The sequence below is a fragment of the Babjeviella inositovora genome, assembly GCF_001661335.1.
Source record: "Babjeviella inositovora NRRL Y-12698 unplaced genomic scaffold BABINscaffold_2, whole genome shotgun sequence".
NCBI lineage: Eukaryota > Fungi > Ascomycota > Pichiomycetes > Serinales > Babjeviella > Babjeviella inositovora.
In genome coordinates, this window is record NW_017566839.1 from 323,291 (window position 1) to 340,626 (window position 17,336).

Consider the following 17,336-nt stretch of genomic DNA (forward strand, 5'->3'; position numbering starts at 1 on the left):
ATACAGATTTGTAATGTATGGATTATCGGAACAAAGTACTTAAAGAGGACTAAAAGGCATGGTATAGCGACAAAACAATGATCAATCATTGGTATTTGTGCAGAGTGGTTCAATATGGGTTTGAACGAGATATTACCACAACGTTTCCCGTTGATGGGGCCCAGTCGGTTGGAACCAAGCATCTTAAAGAGGTATATGAGACACGTTAGTATATCAAAATGATACCTATACGTATAGAAGGGTTAAAGTACGTTGATTTTTGGGCTTGGAATATTTTCCTGTGAATACAATTGGCTCACTTGCTTTATACAATAGTCCCTTATCGGCTGGGACTCGGCGCTTTCAGCAGCGCAATTCAAATCATATTAATAAATCGTTTCTCCAGTCACAATATAATTCAATTACCACTTTTCTCGAAACAGGTACCACCGCAATAAGAGGCCCTTCAAACAGTATACAAAGTAAAATATCAATAATAGCACTTATACGGCGCTATAATAGCTAACGACACCGCAATATTCAAGCAAAATGATATCTGCTGTTACGGTCATATTAATTATACCGCAATTAATGTTCTACTTCAGACCAAAGGATATTGCCTACAAACTGACTGATGAAATAGCCTAGTTTTTAACTCATAGATGGCAATTTCTTCAATTACATGTAACAAGGTGTCCTAGATCTTACACACGGCACATTAAGGTGATTATGTTAAAACAATAATATACTCCGTGGCCCCCTGAAACTATCCTATACTTCGGTAATCCGCATCCTTTCTATCCGACAGCTTCCATGTTGAGGAACAAGACATTTAACTCGAGGTTATAGGTTTTGGTACCCATCGAATCTGCTAAACCAGGATGGACTCCCACCCTTTCGCTAGACCAATTTCTTCCTTATTCCCCAGAGTCTTTTTTTAGTTACGATGAAACACTTCCAAAGTAATAAATACCTCATTTAATTTCTATTATTCTACTTGGATGAAACTGCTCAATATAGCTGTAAAGTCATCTGCCTCAAACCGCCTACCATCCCATCCGCCATAGTCTGGCACGATGGCCTCGTTTGAGCGAGGCAAGTTGAGAAGAAAGGTGGAGAAGTACACTCTACGTTCGATCTCACGACGAGCAATGTGGCGGATAACGGGAGCCAAGGTCAAGACCATTTCCTGGTTGGGGAGTACTCTGAGTGCGTCTGAGTCGCGGAGCTTGATGTTTTCTGGAACGTTCGTGTTGGCCATGCGGGTCTTGCGTTCCTGTAATATCGGAAATCGTTTATATTTGGATGCAAAGAAGGCTAGACATGGGTTACGAATACTGTTGTAGCTTCGTGGAGTAGGGGTGTCTCCATGCCAGATGCACCGTTCCTGGAGATAGTTCCCGATGGTAACCTCAAACGGTAAGGGATCGATGCTGAGCTGTGCCGAGCTTGGGATAATGTAGCTGTCCACAATTTCGTTCACCTCGGCTTCATGGTTAAGGTTGGAGCACTCACCAGTCAGAATGATGTCTGAAAGGGAGAGAGTATCTACGTTTTCAGCATACCGCGAGAGACAGGAGTAGCCTTCGGAGCACTGATCCACAGCGGAAGGATGAGCTTCTATCAGTATACCTTCCTTTAGGCGAATCGACGTCACCATGCGAGCCGGAGCTTCTTCGTCGACATCGATAGGTTCCACCGAGAGCTCTTCAGGTCTGGTGGTTTGGCAAACAAATTGTAATTCATTCAAACACTTGCGGATATCGCAATTATGCTCGGCCACCACCCGTTTTACGATGTCAGCGTCCACATCGTAACCTAATGCCATACAACACAATCCCAAGTAGTCTGCAAGATATGACGGCTCTGCCTTTTGGTACTCCAAGAAAGCGTATTCGTCATGGGCATACTGGATCAAGCCGCGTGGAATGGACCCCGGGTCCTCACAAGTGATCACCACCGGCCGTCTTCCCACGTTTAGCACGTTGTTAAGCACCACCCAGAACCCATTGTCTTGCTCGAAAAGCACATCCACGTTCTCAAAGAGTAACAAGCCCTTCTGGAAGCCATCGCTGGATTTCTTGTGCTTATGCACTAAATGTGTGGTGGACAACTCGTTAAGCTTGGCCATAATGTCTTTTTTGCCTCGGGCTTGACCAGAGTTGATCTCATGGACGTAGCCGTGGCACTCCTTCATACAGGCAGCCACAGCCGACGACTTCCCCGACCCCTGAGGCCCTGTAAGGATCATCAACGGCACAAAAACATCTTCTTCGGTGGATCCCTCGCCATCATCGATGAAATCATCCATTTCACTGTATGAAGCCTTCTTGAGCATCTGAAACCGCGGCCCACTGTGTTTTTTTAACCGCTGAAACGAGTTTTCAATCCACGTCTTCAACCGTGCGCTGTTGTGGGGGTTGGCAAGAAGGGCAGATGACGTTTGAGGGCGGAGAATATCCACCCACAATCCGTGGATCGTGTTGGAGGAACTGAAACCAGCACGAAGAATATCCAACAAGTACTCGAACTTACCATCTTGTAAAACAGACGGGACTCGGGCTGCCAAGTTGTGCAAAATCTCGGCATACGTCATGGCTTTCTTCAGCGAAGTCGTGGTTTTCAGCGCAGCTTCCTTTGACGGGTTAGGGACCAAATTCACGTCGCATAGATTGATGACAGGAGGATTGACCTTTTTTAAAGCTAAACCTAGCACTCTTGGCTCAATAGTCTCTGTTTCTGGAACAACATGGAACTCTTGCCGGCTGAGAGTTGGTAATGGGGTATCCTTAGCTTTCTGAAACGCCGTCATTCGCGGCTCCGTAGACGATCGATCCACCATCAGACGAAGAAACGATGTCAGTAGTAGAGGGGTGCCCTCATCAGCCACAATGACATTGCCCTTGGTGAAAAACGGATCCTCTTCCTCTACATTAATCACCACCTGTTTTGGTTTTATCGTTTCGAGAATGTGTGGGGAAAGTCTGAGGATCACGGAGAACGACTTTTTGAGTCTCGTTTTTCTTTCCTTTTTGAGCTTCTGCTCTTGTCTCTCCTGTTCCTTTTCCTGTTTTGATTGCTGGTCTTTGGACTTGAGGCTGGTGAAGATATCCATGGCGTTTACAGACTTGACATTCATTTTCTGGTAGATCTGTGTCTCTATTTGGCTGGTATCATTTCGCAGAGAGTCTGGTACGTCATATATTTCTGTAACCTCGATATACGACAGGTCTTCAGCGTAGTTCACAGGCTGGTTCGTACCTGGCATTTCAATCTTGGCACGCTTGGAGATTCTGTGACCGCAGAGAATGTCGTTGACACTGATTGCAGGCTTATTTGGAGAGATTTCCGCAAACGACAGCTCAGTCTCCGATAGATTCACGTGGGGGGTACCGTATGCCTGCGACTCATCCAGGGTTCCACAGTCTAAGAAGAACGGATCGATGGGGACCTCTTGTTTGTAACCTGTTAATACCGAACTGAGCAGATTGCCCGAGGCTAAAATCGGGCTTAGTTGGCTGCTAGGAAAGGAGTCACTCAGTATAGGGTCATGGTCTCTCCTATAACCGGTCAACACCGAGATAAGAGCATTAGGTTTCGGGGAGGTATATCCATCTGTCATTTCCAGGTCAGGAATATCAAATGGCCCCATAACAGTAACCGGGTCGGGTAATGTCTGCTTGGTAACTTGCTGCGGTAATGGTACCCTAGAAATCGAAGGTATGGCCTTGGGCGGTCTCCCACGTTTCTTCGCCGGCTTGGGTTTTGCTCTTCCGTTGAGGATATCGGTCATGGAAACCGGCTTTCTATTGGGAAGGGGTACCGATACCATGAATGTGTCGTGTGAGGGGTCCATGGGCGGGTTGGGCTGGCCCACGGGGTCCATGCTATATATAATGGGAGATGCAGGCAAACTAGAAGCAGGAAGTGGCAGAAAATAGAGATCTTATCTCAGATGACGGAGTAATATGAGCCGAGAGGTGTGGGGGAAGAGATGGATGAACGATCTTCAAAAAAACGTAGTGGGTTTTTCCTGTAGTAAGTGCCATATTTTGTCCTGTGTACGCGAAGTAACGCGTAACGCGCCTTAGAGTACATACGCGTCTACTTTTGAAAACAAAATTTGTTAGAGCTAAATAGATCACGTACATGAGTATACACCATGGAGAGCTTTTGGCTTAATATGAGTCAATGTATGTGAGGAAACATCACCCTCCCCATTCAGCGATGCTCTAGCGTTGTGTGAAGCCCAAACCCCATCATGGTCAATGACTATTGTAACAGACTGAACAAATTTAAACTCGAATATACTGGGTATACAAAAAAAAAACAGCTGATATAAGCACTGTGTGCGAGAGAAGCAAGGACGGCTGTTTCCAAGCTTTAGTAGACACGCATCTTCAGCTCATAGTCTTTGTCTTTTTTTTTCCGGCTGAGCGAACTAAAATACATATCTGATCTTAGGTAATTCCCCTTTTGGCAGCGGTAAACTCACCACTGGGCCACTTCAAAATGGCGGCTTGGGTGAAGGCACTGTATTTACGCTTCCCCGACACCGCCCTAGCGACCCGTAAATAGAGAAGAATATTCCCGTCGTTATCAAAATCACTCTCCAAAGCATGGTCCACTAGCGTTTCAAAGTCAGGATTTCCTTTGATCAACTCCTTCATATTTATATGGTTCTCCTTGCCTTCATACCGTTGGATATCATTGATCATCAACGCATATCCATCGAACTTCCCGGTCACAACAGCCATGGTCCCGTTTTCAGTTTTTTGCGCTGTCGGATGCCACGATAAAACGCCTGTCTCATTGTGATACCCCAAGAAAGACGGCGGCGACACCCGTTCATCGGGGTCCTCTCTTCTCAAGTGGGTGTCTGTTTCCAGGATGGAAGCAAGCCCCCATCTTGCCGCGCCGCTAATGAACAAGCCAATCAACACACCTTGGAACAACAAGGCCTGGGACCCTCTGGTCCGCGTTCCTGGAATGAGCAACATCCCAAGGATGTAGTGGTGTACTCGCAAGGTAAGACCCGGTAAATGGGAAAGTAACACCAACCCCAACACAAACAACAGGTATATGGCAAGGTACTTTCTAAACTTTCCGGCATGCCAAAGCTGGTACGCCTGGATCAACACACCAAGAATAATCACTGAAAAGATACAGGACACGGCGGTCAACGCTCCGGGTTGAGATGCCAAGTCTTTCCATGTGAGTCGGTCGACCGGCAATCGGTCGAATGTCAAGTTGTTCATGACGCCCAACCAGAACACCGGGTACCAGAAGAGGGTCCTCGTGAATGGAGAGGGTAAAAACGGCTCTGGTGGGTCGCTCATCGTGTGGCGCACGGCTACATGCCACATGGTGAAGGCAATGAAGCACGACGGAAGGAAGCGCTCCAATCCGAGACTGACCAACGATGCTAGCATCTCAGGGTCGGAGGGGTCGATCTTGTAGGGAGGATCAAGGGCAAGGATAATCGTCCAGAATGCCACAGTAAACATGGTCCAGAAGGAAACAACTGCAGGAGCGAAATAAACCACTGGAATTCCCATGATGATGTTCATAAGCGTCACCACCAAGCGTGGATCATGATTGACAGATACTTTGGGTAATTTCTTGAAAATGAAAGAGGATGGAAAGAAGGAATTGAATTCTAACGACGGCGAGACTCCGTAGTGGCCTATCTTGGACGGAAAGTGCTCCTGTTCTCCGGTGTACGAGATTCTGGCACACCCTCCAAAGAAGGGGGAGATAATTCCAGCGTGAATGGCAGCTCCACAAGGATAGGAATCAGCTCGATATGGAAGAGATAGTTCGTGCTCGTTCTGGTCTTCAGAAACTTCTCGATAGACATCCCCGCCACCGATGAAGTAGCCTCGGTATTTAACGGTCTGGTCGCCCACTGGGATCGAGGAGAAGGTGAAACTCTCGCGGTCACACAAGGCCGGACATCTGAAAACTACGTCTTCTTTGTCAAATGGCTCACAGGCCTTCCCGTTGAGACCGCAGGCGGTGTTTTTTCCCTTCCAGAAGAGTTTCTGCTGGTTGCACGTCACGCTGATGACCTCCATCTGCTTCCCGTTGGAGTCGATATACGTTGGAATCTGGGTCAAATACGGGAGGAGAACCAGGGATAAAAGCCAGAGCCAAAGGAGAAGATATATGGAGACTATACCAACTTGTAGCCATAGTGGTAACGTTTTTTTGAGGCTCCCAGGGAGGTTATCGAGACGCTTTAGGGCGCGAAAGCGCGGTGTAGGCTCGTCAGAGGGGGTTTCGGGGCCGGTCCAGATCAATTTGACAATCCGGATAATCTTTCCTTTGACGGTTCTGGGATACTTTCTTCCCTGGAGTAAACGTTCGATTGTTTCGTTGTCGAAGGCGGCTTCAGAGCCGGACGTGGAGTCACGATAGGGCGAGGGGTTATGGGAGCAATGTTTGTCCACCTCGAGAACTTCTAGCTCAAACTCTCCGTGCTGCGCCAGAGAGGGCGGTGTGTATTCGGTGTTTGTCATTTGGGGTGAAGTTTCGTGTTTGGATAGGTCTGGGTATTAGATGGCACCTCGGGCGACTTCCGAAAACAAATATGTGGCCCTCTCAGACGTGACGGGGATGTTGTAATACCCCAAGATTGCAATGGTGAAAAAGGGATTTAAGGTGTTATGCCAAGAGTTTGGATGCTGCCGAAAGGAGGTTGAAACTTTGTATTTGACAGTGTTATTTAATGTCTCGCGACCGAAACTATATTCTAAGCACCCTGCGCTTGCCGGAACGAAAATTCCTGTGCTGCATATGTAGCAATGGAGTGCCAGTTTCAGCAGAACCAACTTGGGGATGTGGTGGAAGTACAATTAGCCAATAAACTATGGTGGCGGGAGACAATATCCCTTTACAGAGATGACCCATAACTATAGTTTTGGTCAAAAACAGACATACATAGCTAAAGTTATAAGCCTAGTATTATGTAATGGGAAAGAGTGGACATAATCTATGACGCAGTGCTGCAGTAGTTGCAGTCTCCGAAGATGCCGGGTCGGGTACATAATCAGACCCGACGTCACAAAATTTTCGACGCGGCAAGTCTGCGACCCCGTGAACTCATGCGCACAGACCCCGTCATGGTTATGCAGTCACGTGCATACACTACTACAGTAAAAGTAGGGGACATTTACATTAGATAATATAGATCTCATTGATGGTTCTGAGTTTTGGTACGGATAAGCGTTGTAAATAAACATCACCGTAGGGGTATTACCAACGGGGCTCCCGGCAGAAAACCACTGGCAGGTATCTAAAATACATTGTAGAGCCATACTTTAATAGGAATACTCTGACGAGGCTAGAAAACTAAACAGTGATGGATATATGGTTATAGCCTAGGATTTTGGTCGCAGCATACATCCTCCTCTTTCGGCTTTAACGCAATTTATTGATCAATAGCTACTCAAAGCTGCGTAAATAGAATCACATTCTAATAGATGGCTGTTCTAGTACAATAATCTACATTAAGCAAAGTGTAAAACATTGATATATTAAAATGAAAACGTAGAGCCCCAAAAAACCGGAAAGAAATAAAAGAGTAGCGCGAGGTCGCTTAACCAGAACACATGGCGCAGGCTTCTGGATTGTCGATAGCACAGGCAATAACCTTGGAACTAAAGATATCGGCCTCAGACATGCCCTCGGTGCTAGCGTCAGCGGCTTCAGCAACAACTTCTTCTTTTTCTTCCTTGGCAGGGGTGTTTTCCGCAATGCTCAAGTTAGCAACAGACTCCTCAAGGATAGCTGGAACGCTGTCAACGATAACTGGGGACTCAGAAGAAATTGAGGTGTTTTGGGCAGGGTTCAATTCCTCAACAGCAAGAGATCTTGGCTTGTACTTTCTAGCGTTCAACTTTTCCAACACGGCAATGGTGTCTCCCGCGAGGCCGGCAGATGACTGGTCGACGGTAAACTGAATGGCAGCGGAGGCAGATTGGGTTCTCAAGTAGTACATACCAGTCTTCAAACCCTTCTTCCAGCCGTAGAAGTGCATGGAAGTCAACTTACCCATGGTTGGGGCCATAATGTGGATGTTCATGGACTGAGACTGATCGATATAGGCAGCTCTGTCAGCAGACATGTCGATGATGGTCTTCTGAGAAAGTTCCCAAACGGTCTTGTACAACGCCTTGATCTCAGCTGGGACATTTGGCAAGTTCTGGATGGAACCATTGTCCTTAATGATGTGGTTCTTCATGGAGTCGTTCCACAAGCCCAAATCAACCAAGTCTCTCAACAAGTGTGGATTGACAATCTGGAATTCACCAGCCAACACTCTTCTGGAATAGATATTAGAAGTATATGGCTCGAAGCACTCGTTGTAGCCCAAAATCTGAGAGGTAGAGGCAGTTGGCATTGGAGCAACCAACAAGGAGTTTCTCAAACCATGCTTGGCGATCTTCTGCTTCAAGGTGTCCCAGTCCCACAAGTCAGTAGGCTTCTTGCCCCACAAGTCAAACTGCAATAAGCCCTGGGAGGCTGGAGAACCTTCGTAGCTCTCATATGGCCCCTCTTCCTGCGCTAATTCAATGGAGGCCTCGAGGGCAGCGTGGTAGATGGTCTCAAAGATCTGGATGTTGACTTCCTTGGCCTCCACAGAGTCGAATGGGATTCTCAACATCATGAAGGTATCAGCAAGACCCTGGACACCAACAGCAATTGGCCTGTTTCTCATGTTGGATCTCTTGGCCTCCGGAACAGGGTAGAAGTTACGGTCGATGATCTTGTTCAAGTTTCTGGTGACAGTCTTGGAGATTTCGTGCAACTTCTCAAAGTCGTACCAGGTGGACTTGTTATCAGAAACAACGAAAGCTGGCAACGCGACAGAGGCCAAGTTACAGACGGCAACTTCTTCTGGGGAGGAGTACTCGACAATCTCGCAACACAAGTTGGAAGACTTGATAATACCCAAGTTTTTCTGGTTAGACTTGGCGTTACAGGAATCCTTGTACAACATGAATGGAGTACCGGTTTCGGTCTGGGCCTCCATGATGGCGTACCACAACTTCTGGGCTTTAACGGTCTGTCTGCCCTTACCTTCTCTCTCGTACTTTTCGTACAAAGCCTCGAATTCGTCGCCGTAGGTGTCAGCCAAGCCTGGGGCCTCGTTTGGAGAGAACAATGTCCATTCACCGTTGGCTTCAACCCTCTTCATAAACAAGTCTGGAATCCACAAGGCTGGGAACAAGTCTCTGGCTCTGATCTCTTCCTTACCGTGGTTCTTTCTGATGTCAATGAAGTCAAAGATGTCCGCGTGCCAAGGCTCCAAGTACAAGGCAAAGGCACCCGGTCTCTTGTTACCACCCTGATCAACATAACGGGCGGTGTTGTTGAAAACACGGACCATTGGAATAATACCGTTGGAGGTACCGTTGGTACCGGCAATGTAGGACCCGGTAGAACGAATGTTGTGGATGTGAAGACCGATACCCCCGGCAGTCTTGGAGATCTGGGCACAGGTCTTCAAGGTGTCGTAAATACCTTCAATGGAGTCTTCCTTCATGGCAACCAAGAAACAAGAAGACATTTGCGGCTGTGGAGTACCAGCGTTGAACAAGGTTGGGGACGCATGGGTGAAGTACTTCTGAGACATCAAGTTGTAGGTTTCAATCACCTTTTCAATGTCATTACCGTGGATACCGATAGAGACTCTCATGATCAAGTGCTGCGGTCTTTCGGCAACCTTGCCGTCAACTCTCAACAAATAGGATCTCTCCAAGGTCTTGAAACCAAAGTAGTTGTACTGGAAATCACGGTCGAAGACGATGGCAGAGTTCAACTCATCAGCGTGTTCTTGGACAATGTCGTAGGTTTCTTGAGAAATCATAGGTGCGTGCTTGCCGGTCTTAGGGTTGACGTACGTGTATAACTGCTCGATGACCTGGGAAAACTGCTTGATGGTTTGCTTGTGCAAGTTGGAGACAGCGATTCTCGCGGCCAAGATGGCGTAGTCTGGGTGGATGGTGGTCATGTAGGCAGCGGTTTCGGCAGCCAAGTTGTCCAACTCAATAGTGGTGACACCCTGGTACACACCGGAAATAGTACGTTGGGTAATAGCGACGGCGTCGACATGGGCTGGGTCTAAACCGTAACAGAGACGAGAGACACGGGCGGTAATCTTGTCAAAACGGACTGGCTCTTTGCGGCCATCTCTCTTGTAAACATACATATTTGGCGGGATATATTAGGGGAGGAGGGTCAAATATAGTATGGAGAGAGAAGAAGAAGAAAAGGGGCAAGAAAAAAGAGAGGGGGATACGCCCTCTTAAATACACCGACGCGTAACTGGAAAGCTTTTTCCCACTGGAATTTTTGTGTTGTGACGCGTCAACGAGCGCGTCAAAAACCTTTAGTATATGGATCATTGCAGACTAATATGGCAGTAACCTCTTTATGTAGGATATTATGGGCCGGGCAACCCCCATACAAACCTGCGATATCACTGTTTACACTTGGAAAGCGCACGAAATCGGGATGTTGATTTGTAATACAGACGCGTCGAAAAGCGCGGCGAAAAGCGTTGTTATACTCGGCACGCGTCGGCCGTGTGCTTGAAGTTACTTAAGCAGGGTGTAAATAACGCGTAGCAATCACGGTAATCGCGTCACATTGGTGGCTGGAGACTGTACGAAATACATCGGCAGAGAGTCTTATGTCCTGAATCGGGTGTTATGATTTCGGACTTATCTGGAATTTTAGAGGAAAAGCGTTAGTCTGGTAAATTGTCAAGTTTTGTGTGCTTTAAACTCGACAAGTCCGAGGCTCCGAATTTAACGAGTTATATTAAAAAAGAACGCCAGTATATTCGTTGCGTTGGCCCAACTTTATAGTGATTAGTATAAATATACATTTAACATGCGTAGACGAGTGTTGGTTACGTTTCCGGGGTCATATGACAAAATTAAAGCTCACCATATAGTTATGTTCTCTCAAACCTTGGTGCCCTTCGTCTAAGAATTTCTTGGAGATGCATCGTATTCCTACGTTTGGTGTCATTACCAACGACTTGATCTAAAAAAAGCCTATTCTTGTTTAATCCACAATTTATTGTATCTTTGGTTTAAATGCCTGTTGGAATCGAGGTCTAAAAATGATCTAAACTTTATGCACTGCTCAAACAACACGCGACCGCATTACCCACAATCGCACCCGTATCGGAGCTGTTATTAATGCTGTAGCGAAGGTGCCCCTGTTTGGTACTTCTCCCTTCATTAGAGAACTCGTGAGCATACTCACCCAAAGAACACTTGAACCCGTGGTAGTGTTGAATGACGGAACCGGAACCCGCAACTTCCACCTCCAAGGTAGTTGTCTTGCCTGTGTTGGAGTACTCCGACGAGATGAACTCGCTCAAGGACGCGATTGACAACGCACAAAGGATCTGGGATCTCAGAGAAAGCATCTTGACCAATGTGTGCACCACGTCCACGTCGTTGGTAGAGGCGCCGGTGAATGCCCCAACGTCCCCAAAAAGAAGGTGGAGGAATTCGGAATCGTCGTTTGCATTCCAATCCTCTTTCGAAGCCCTAAACAGTTCCATGTCATTTAATGCTTTAGTGGAGATTGAGAACGGTCTTTGAAGCGCGGCTTTCAATGCGCCTTGGTTAACGTTGCTGAAAAGGCACCCCTGATGAACAAGGTCCTGCAACACAACGCGAAGAATCTCCCCCAAGTATCTCCCGCCGGCCAAAAACTCGAGTGGCTGAAAGCCCGGTTTTTCATTCAGACTGTCCACGATTTTATCCCATTTGCTGGTAGGGAGCTGTGCGCCAAAGAAAGACAACTCGGTGTTGTACAACGTGTAGGTGTTATCGCCAGAGGGCAATATGATGGCGGCGTTGACACCCGTCCCCAAAACATAGCTGATGGTCGTGTTAGCCGATGGACAATTGTACTTGTAGGCCAAAAGAGACGACACCGTATCGTTCAAGATAGCCCCAATTTCTATGTGGGCCCCCAAGTTGCGGAACGCTGTAGAAAAGGTGTTGTTCAACTCCCACCCTTGGATGTCTTTGCACACGTTGTATCCTTTACCCATGGCCAAGATATTCCCTTGGGAAAGGGATATTTGCTGGATGGGAAAGGACCATGTGAGACCCATGCGTAAGTGGCCCGACCCTTTGTAGTTTACCCCGGCCAAGATGCACTGATTGATAATGAAACTGGCCAAGTACTCAAAGAAAGCCTCCCCAGAGCGATCTTTGACCTCTTGGGTGATAATAGATTCCCCGTGGTTGATTACTTGGAAGCTAGCGTTACCGTCCAACGCAATGATGGACACTCTGATGGTGGATCCACCAATCTCCACGGATATAAACCTGCCCTTTTCTGTGCCTGTAGGCATGCTAATGGAGCCACTGGTAACCATGGGGAAGCTCCCATCCATTATCTGTTTGGAGACAATGTGGGGTGGCCGGGCCAAGGTATCTGACAATTCCCGGACAAAGAGGGACTTGTAATGTGCATTATTGTAATAGACTTTGTGTCCTGCTAAATTGGCAAAGTCAGTTGTATTGTGGGAAATGTAGTCTAGTAATTTTGGACTAGAGGTAGCAGGAAAGAGATCAGAAACTCCCTTAGAGATTCTAGGTGCGGATATGGGCTCGATGTGTTCAATGCTACTATCGGGAGTGACCCGGGAGCAGTCAGTGCTTTCTGGGGAACAAGTGATGTCGTGTCCCATGGTCATAATCTGGCTCTATTGCTTCCACTATCGGTTACAGTATGAAGAGAACACTGGGAAGGGGGGTTATGGATCTGTGTATGCGTGGAACACCTCAGCCTGTAACCTGGGTGAGTGACATGCCAGGATTCTCTGGTCACACGTAGTGGCATATATACTCCCTCACCCAAACATTGCGAAAAAGTAAAATGTAAGCATGTAACATCAAACAAGTATCCTGTATATGCGAATGAAGGATTTACGTCACTAAGCCGTCACGGATAAGAATCCACGGGAATGTAGCAGCGTTCTCGTTCTAGATTCAATGCTTACGCCGAGTAAATTTTTTGAAAATTTCTAATATATTAGTCAAAAGTCCATCTCTCAAAGTATTAGTACTTTGAAAGAGTCTGAGGTTGACGTTAAATGCTGTAAATTGTGATACAGTCGTATGGTTTAAAAAAAGGGTCCGCCGTGTAAATCTTGGTCTCGTGACTCCCCCAGAAGCTTGGAATTGAGTTTTCCGATTAGTAAGACCAAATATGATCTATTTGGGTTTTTAGATGGAATTGCAACATGAGGGTAAGGTCAAAGACACACCAGAAAGGTGAAATTAGAGCTCCCATAAGCGTTCTTGCTAGTACTGGTACATCTCTACCTCAAGGGTAGAATATCTATTTATAGTATACTGGTTAGCTATATAATTTGTATAGAGTATAGGAGGGAAAGATCGACTTCTTTGTATAGAGTATCAATCCCTACCACGTGATAGCTATACGTTTACTACAAGTACTATGGTTTAGTGATATTTATTAATAATCGGTATATAATAATAATGGATGCATATACAAGTGCCGCTCGTGAAATTGCTGAATCTCAAAAGTACAAGAATATAATCGGGGCTCGCAAAGATAGTTCCTCAAATTAGCCCGGTGACTAGGCAGCGACAATAATATCCGTAGTTTGATTTGGAATGAGAAGGCTAGTATTGAAGGGTATGCCGTGTTAAATATTAGGATGGGCTTGACACGGTTTTCTACCCCAACGCGGCCCTAGCTGCTATATACTCCGAATAGCTGATTTTCTGTTTCAATCCCTTGTACTTCACCACCTTTAAATTCAATTGCTCGACCCAAGAGTCTGGATCATTCACAATTCTTGAGCTATTGAACCCCGCCTTCCTCAACAACTGTTGGAATGTCTCTACCTGGTCCCAGCCTTGCTCCTGGGCAACTTCGGGCAAGAAAGTTCCCGAGTACTTCCTGAATTTGTGGGAGAACGATATCTGAATTCCGTGTGTCCCGACAACCCAATTGTAGATATCGTTGATACGCTCAAAGTCGATAAGAATCGTCACGGCACACTCCAACTCTGAGACTTCCTCCAATGAAATGGGCTCGAATCTGGGATCTTCAAACGCACTGATGGTTGCGTACTCTTCCACTCCACTATTCAAGTCCAAATCAGCAAAAGTACCTATACATCCACGCAATTCCTTCTCATGGCGGCCATGCAACACGTTCCAGGTTACGAAGAGCGGGGCTGTGGTAGGCAAAGAGGATCCGGTTGGCAGGTGGTGAAGAAACGTTGCTAGACTCAAAGCCTTTTTACGATTCAACTTTGACACGATAACTTCAAATGCATATGCTGCGTATGGGGCTGATAAAGACATGTTGGGTCTCGTAGAGGAGTATGTTGCTTGGCAGTTGAGATACTAATTGCGTGTCGGAATGCTCAAGGACTTGGCGTACCAACTAAAAAAATCTTTTGAATTGGTCTATAAACGTGTAAAAAAGAGACAGCAAACGTCCTAAGGGAGGTTTTTTTCGGGTAGATCAGTACGGAATGTGCTGGGTAAAGGTTGAGGGAGACCTCCTTTGCTGTAGTAGCTTAGTAGTCTCCGCTAATCAACCCTCAGGGGGTAAATCTCAGTGGCTGCGGGGAGGATGGCGCGGATCAAGACGATACGTAAGCCGCATCTCGCATATGGGGGACACGACCTTTGGAAGAAGGAGCTTGGATCAACCTCAGCACAGCGACAAGGTGGATCTGATCTACAATAAATTAAAAGCGGTTCTACATGTATTCATAAACCCAAGATATTCGAGATTTCTTGCCGGATTACCACAGTCCACAGGTTTGTAACAGTGGCCAGCCTACTGTCTAGGGCTAAACATATCGTGAAACTTTGTCATTGTGGCATATCTAGTGGGTAATAGTGGATACTGTTAGCTAGCTAAAGGAGAATACTTTTCCTATGTAAGATATGTACAAGAGAAGGGTAGTCGGAGGCCTTGTATACTGAGGCGGATACGATGTCAAGGTGTTCACTTATCGGAAGTAAGGAGATAATGTACGCCGACCTCTATCTAGTTAAGTGGCACCTTTACTATGGTCATCTATAAAGGAGAAGTGCCCTAGCCAGTAACTATTTTTTTCTAAGCCCCGGCTTGGTGGAATTTTAATTATGGTCAAAAGTATGTGGTAAGACCATTGGGTTCGTTATACATTAAGGGCTTTTATTAGTAGACTTAAGCCCCCATAGGGCGAATTTCAAGGGAGGACAGAGGTAAATATTTGTTAGGGTAGTCCTAAGTTTCCATATTTCCGTATATAATGGCTGAGGGATACCGGTATCAGTACCGGGTTGTGCGAAGGTTGACACTTGCTAGCGCGCCTGTATGTAGACTTCCATATTAAATCCTTTTCGGCGCCGCCAGACCCGGCGACCAGCCCCTTTTGTGCCTCCGAAGGATATTAGCTCTATCTTGAAAGACCTAGTGAAGCAATATATCATCCTGTAAGATGAAGAAGCTAGTGGGGTATTTGGTAAATCGGAGAAAACTCCACTTGTAGCCACCCCAATATTTCATGGGGACCCTTCTCAGAGTATGCACAGATTGCTTGCAGGTCAGGGTCCTTGGCCTTAGAGGCCAGTCAGGCAAGGCGTGTTCGCGTAGCACATATGCACAATAAGCATGCAAAATATCTCTCGCCCCGACCTCGATAGCTACATGGTTCCCACTCCTAGATGTAGATCTAAAGCAGCAGTGTTGCTTAAAGTAGCTATTTTAGCCTCTAATAGCGACTTTTGGCGCCCTGGAGGTACTGTTCTTGTATCAGCATGTATTTTCACAACCATTATTGCTCCATCTATCGAAGTTCTAAATCGAATAAACACCGCTGTTATCTGGACACCGGAAGGTACCGCCGGCTGCCGTTAGCTTCAACCTTGCCTATTGTTTTCGGGAGGCTCTTCAAGTGGGGTACCCAGATGTACCCGAATTCCCTCTTCCTCTAACCTTTTAGCGGTTATCCACCCCCTACCTGGAAGAAAGAGTCGGCGATGTGGCTGACCGGCCTTATTGTACTTTTTAATGTGAATTTCCCCCCGGCTGAGAGCACTTGTAAATTCTCCGATTGCAAAGGGAACTCTCGGAGGGTTGGAAGTTTTAGGGACACTCCTCGGAGACTTACTCTTTGGCATGTTCCGAACATAATTCCGCCACTCCTCTATTCCTTTTGGTGAGGCTAGATCAAAAACCCGGTCACCAAGCTTTGCCAGGAGTGGGTGGCTACTTGTACCATTATTAACCTCACATCCGTTACGATCTTGGCTGTTTTGGATTAATTGCGGGATATTTTCCAGTCGCTCACTTAGCCCTCCGAAATTCTTGGGGATAGCCGGTGATAGTGACGACGCCGGGTATGACCACCTGTTACCACTCGATACCCATTTCTTCGCTATTCTGGAGTTTTCATCTTCCTCTTCTACTACCGCAACCAATGACTTTAGCTTCTGGATATCTTCAAAGTTTTCCGCCACCCCCAAACTGACTCGCTCCAATTCTCTCCGAACATCACCACCCTTGTTAAGCCGACCCTGAAGGTTTTTCGTTTCCGAATTCACGCTCGATGTCAAACTCGAAACTGATTTATATATGGAGATCTGTTTTTCGTTCATATGTTCTGCGTTTTCCGCCAAGTTGCGGATGGTGGTGTTTTGCTTCTCTGTTTCCTTGCTACGTAGTACAAAGGTGATGAATCCATGAAGGGCTATGAAAACCTGAATAAAGAGACTGATGGAAACCCCGATTATGGACCACCAACTGTGTGTATTACTGGTACGGTTAAACTGAGTCGCACGTTCAAGAATATCTGCCTGGTGAAAACATGTCTGAATGTTTAAGATGAGGGCCAAATCGTTTGCGTTTTTTGATGCGAGATCGAGGCAACTGGTGTGTTAGTATGGCTGGCGTTCTTCGGTGAGATATTAAAGTAGCACTAACTCTTCGATCTGGGCCTGGGAAATAACCGATAGTTTTCCTCTAGCCTCCTTCTTCAAAGCACCGCGATGCTTGGAGAAACATCCTACGCCATTTGCGGTGTCTGTGCATTCAACGATCGCTGCAAAAGCCTGCGATTTGGCAAGTTGGAAAATAGGCGCACCGGCGTTAAAAGGGGCCAGTGTAAAAATAGAGACGAAAAAAGCATAGCCACCAACCAACGCGAGTAGGAACACGATAAGCGGATGGATGCCATAGATATGCACGGGCATGATCTTAATTCGTTGCCACATTTCAAGTTGAGAGTGTTACACGATGAAAGTTGAAGATCAGAAATTTTTACTTTCATCTCTTAAATATCA

At 46.5% G+C, this 17,336-nt stretch overlaps 6 protein-coding genes across 6 annotated transcripts; all 6 read right to left on the reverse strand.

Annotated features, from left to right (window-relative positions):
• Positions 1-950: 950 nt before the first annotated feature.
• BABINDRAFT_174182 (uncharacterized protein) lies at positions 951-3,959 on the reverse strand. The gene has a single exon (XM_019130957.1). It carries the CDS (start codon positions 3,863-3,865, stop codon positions 968-970), a length of 2,898 nt encoding a protein of 965 aa, XP_018986874.1. The 5' UTR covers positions 3,866-3,959; the 3' UTR covers positions 951-967.
• A 127-nt stretch (positions 3,960-4,086) lies between these two features.
• BABINDRAFT_159823 (uncharacterized protein) lies at positions 4,087-6,876 on the reverse strand. The gene has a single exon (XM_019127901.1). It carries the CDS (start codon positions 6,498-6,500, stop codon positions 4,440-4,442), a length of 2,061 nt encoding a protein of 686 aa, XP_018986875.1. The 5' UTR covers positions 6,501-6,876; the 3' UTR covers positions 4,087-4,439.
• A 624-nt stretch (positions 6,877-7,500) lies between these two features.
• RNR1 (ribonucleotide-diphosphate reductase subunit) lies at positions 7,501-10,270 on the reverse strand. Its single transcript, XM_019127902.1, has one exon. The coding sequence runs from the start codon at positions 10,193-10,195 to the stop codon at positions 7,580-7,582; it is 2,616 nt and encodes an 871-aa protein (XP_018986876.1). The 5' UTR covers positions 10,196-10,270; the 3' UTR covers positions 7,501-7,579.
• Positions 10,271-11,069: 799 nt separating this feature from the next.
• On the reverse strand, positions 11,070-12,836 carry BABINDRAFT_159825 (hexokinase family protein). The gene has a single exon (XM_019127903.1). It carries the CDS (start codon positions 12,707-12,709, stop codon positions 11,129-11,131), a length of 1,581 nt encoding a protein of 526 aa, XP_018986877.1. The 5' UTR covers positions 12,710-12,836; the 3' UTR covers positions 11,070-11,128.
• A 647-nt stretch (positions 12,837-13,483) lies between these two features.
• Positions 13,484-14,592, reverse strand: BABINDRAFT_159826 (uncharacterized protein). Its single transcript, XM_019127904.1, has one exon. It carries the CDS (start codon positions 14,358-14,360, stop codon positions 13,725-13,727), a length of 636 nt encoding a protein of 211 aa, XP_018986878.1. The 5' UTR covers positions 14,361-14,592; the 3' UTR covers positions 13,484-13,724.
• A 1,214-nt stretch (positions 14,593-15,806) lies between these two features.
• BABINDRAFT_57997 (uncharacterized protein) lies at positions 15,807-17,246 on the reverse strand (the record flags this gene model as incomplete). Its single annotated transcript, XM_019132290.1, has 2 exons — positions 15,807-16,923; positions 16,978-17,246. 2 exons carry the CDS (start codon positions 17,244-17,246, stop codon positions 15,915-15,917), a joined length of 1,278 nt encoding a protein of 425 aa, XP_018986879.1. The 3' UTR covers positions 15,807-15,914.
• Between the last annotated feature and the right edge of the window lie 90 nt (positions 17,247-17,336).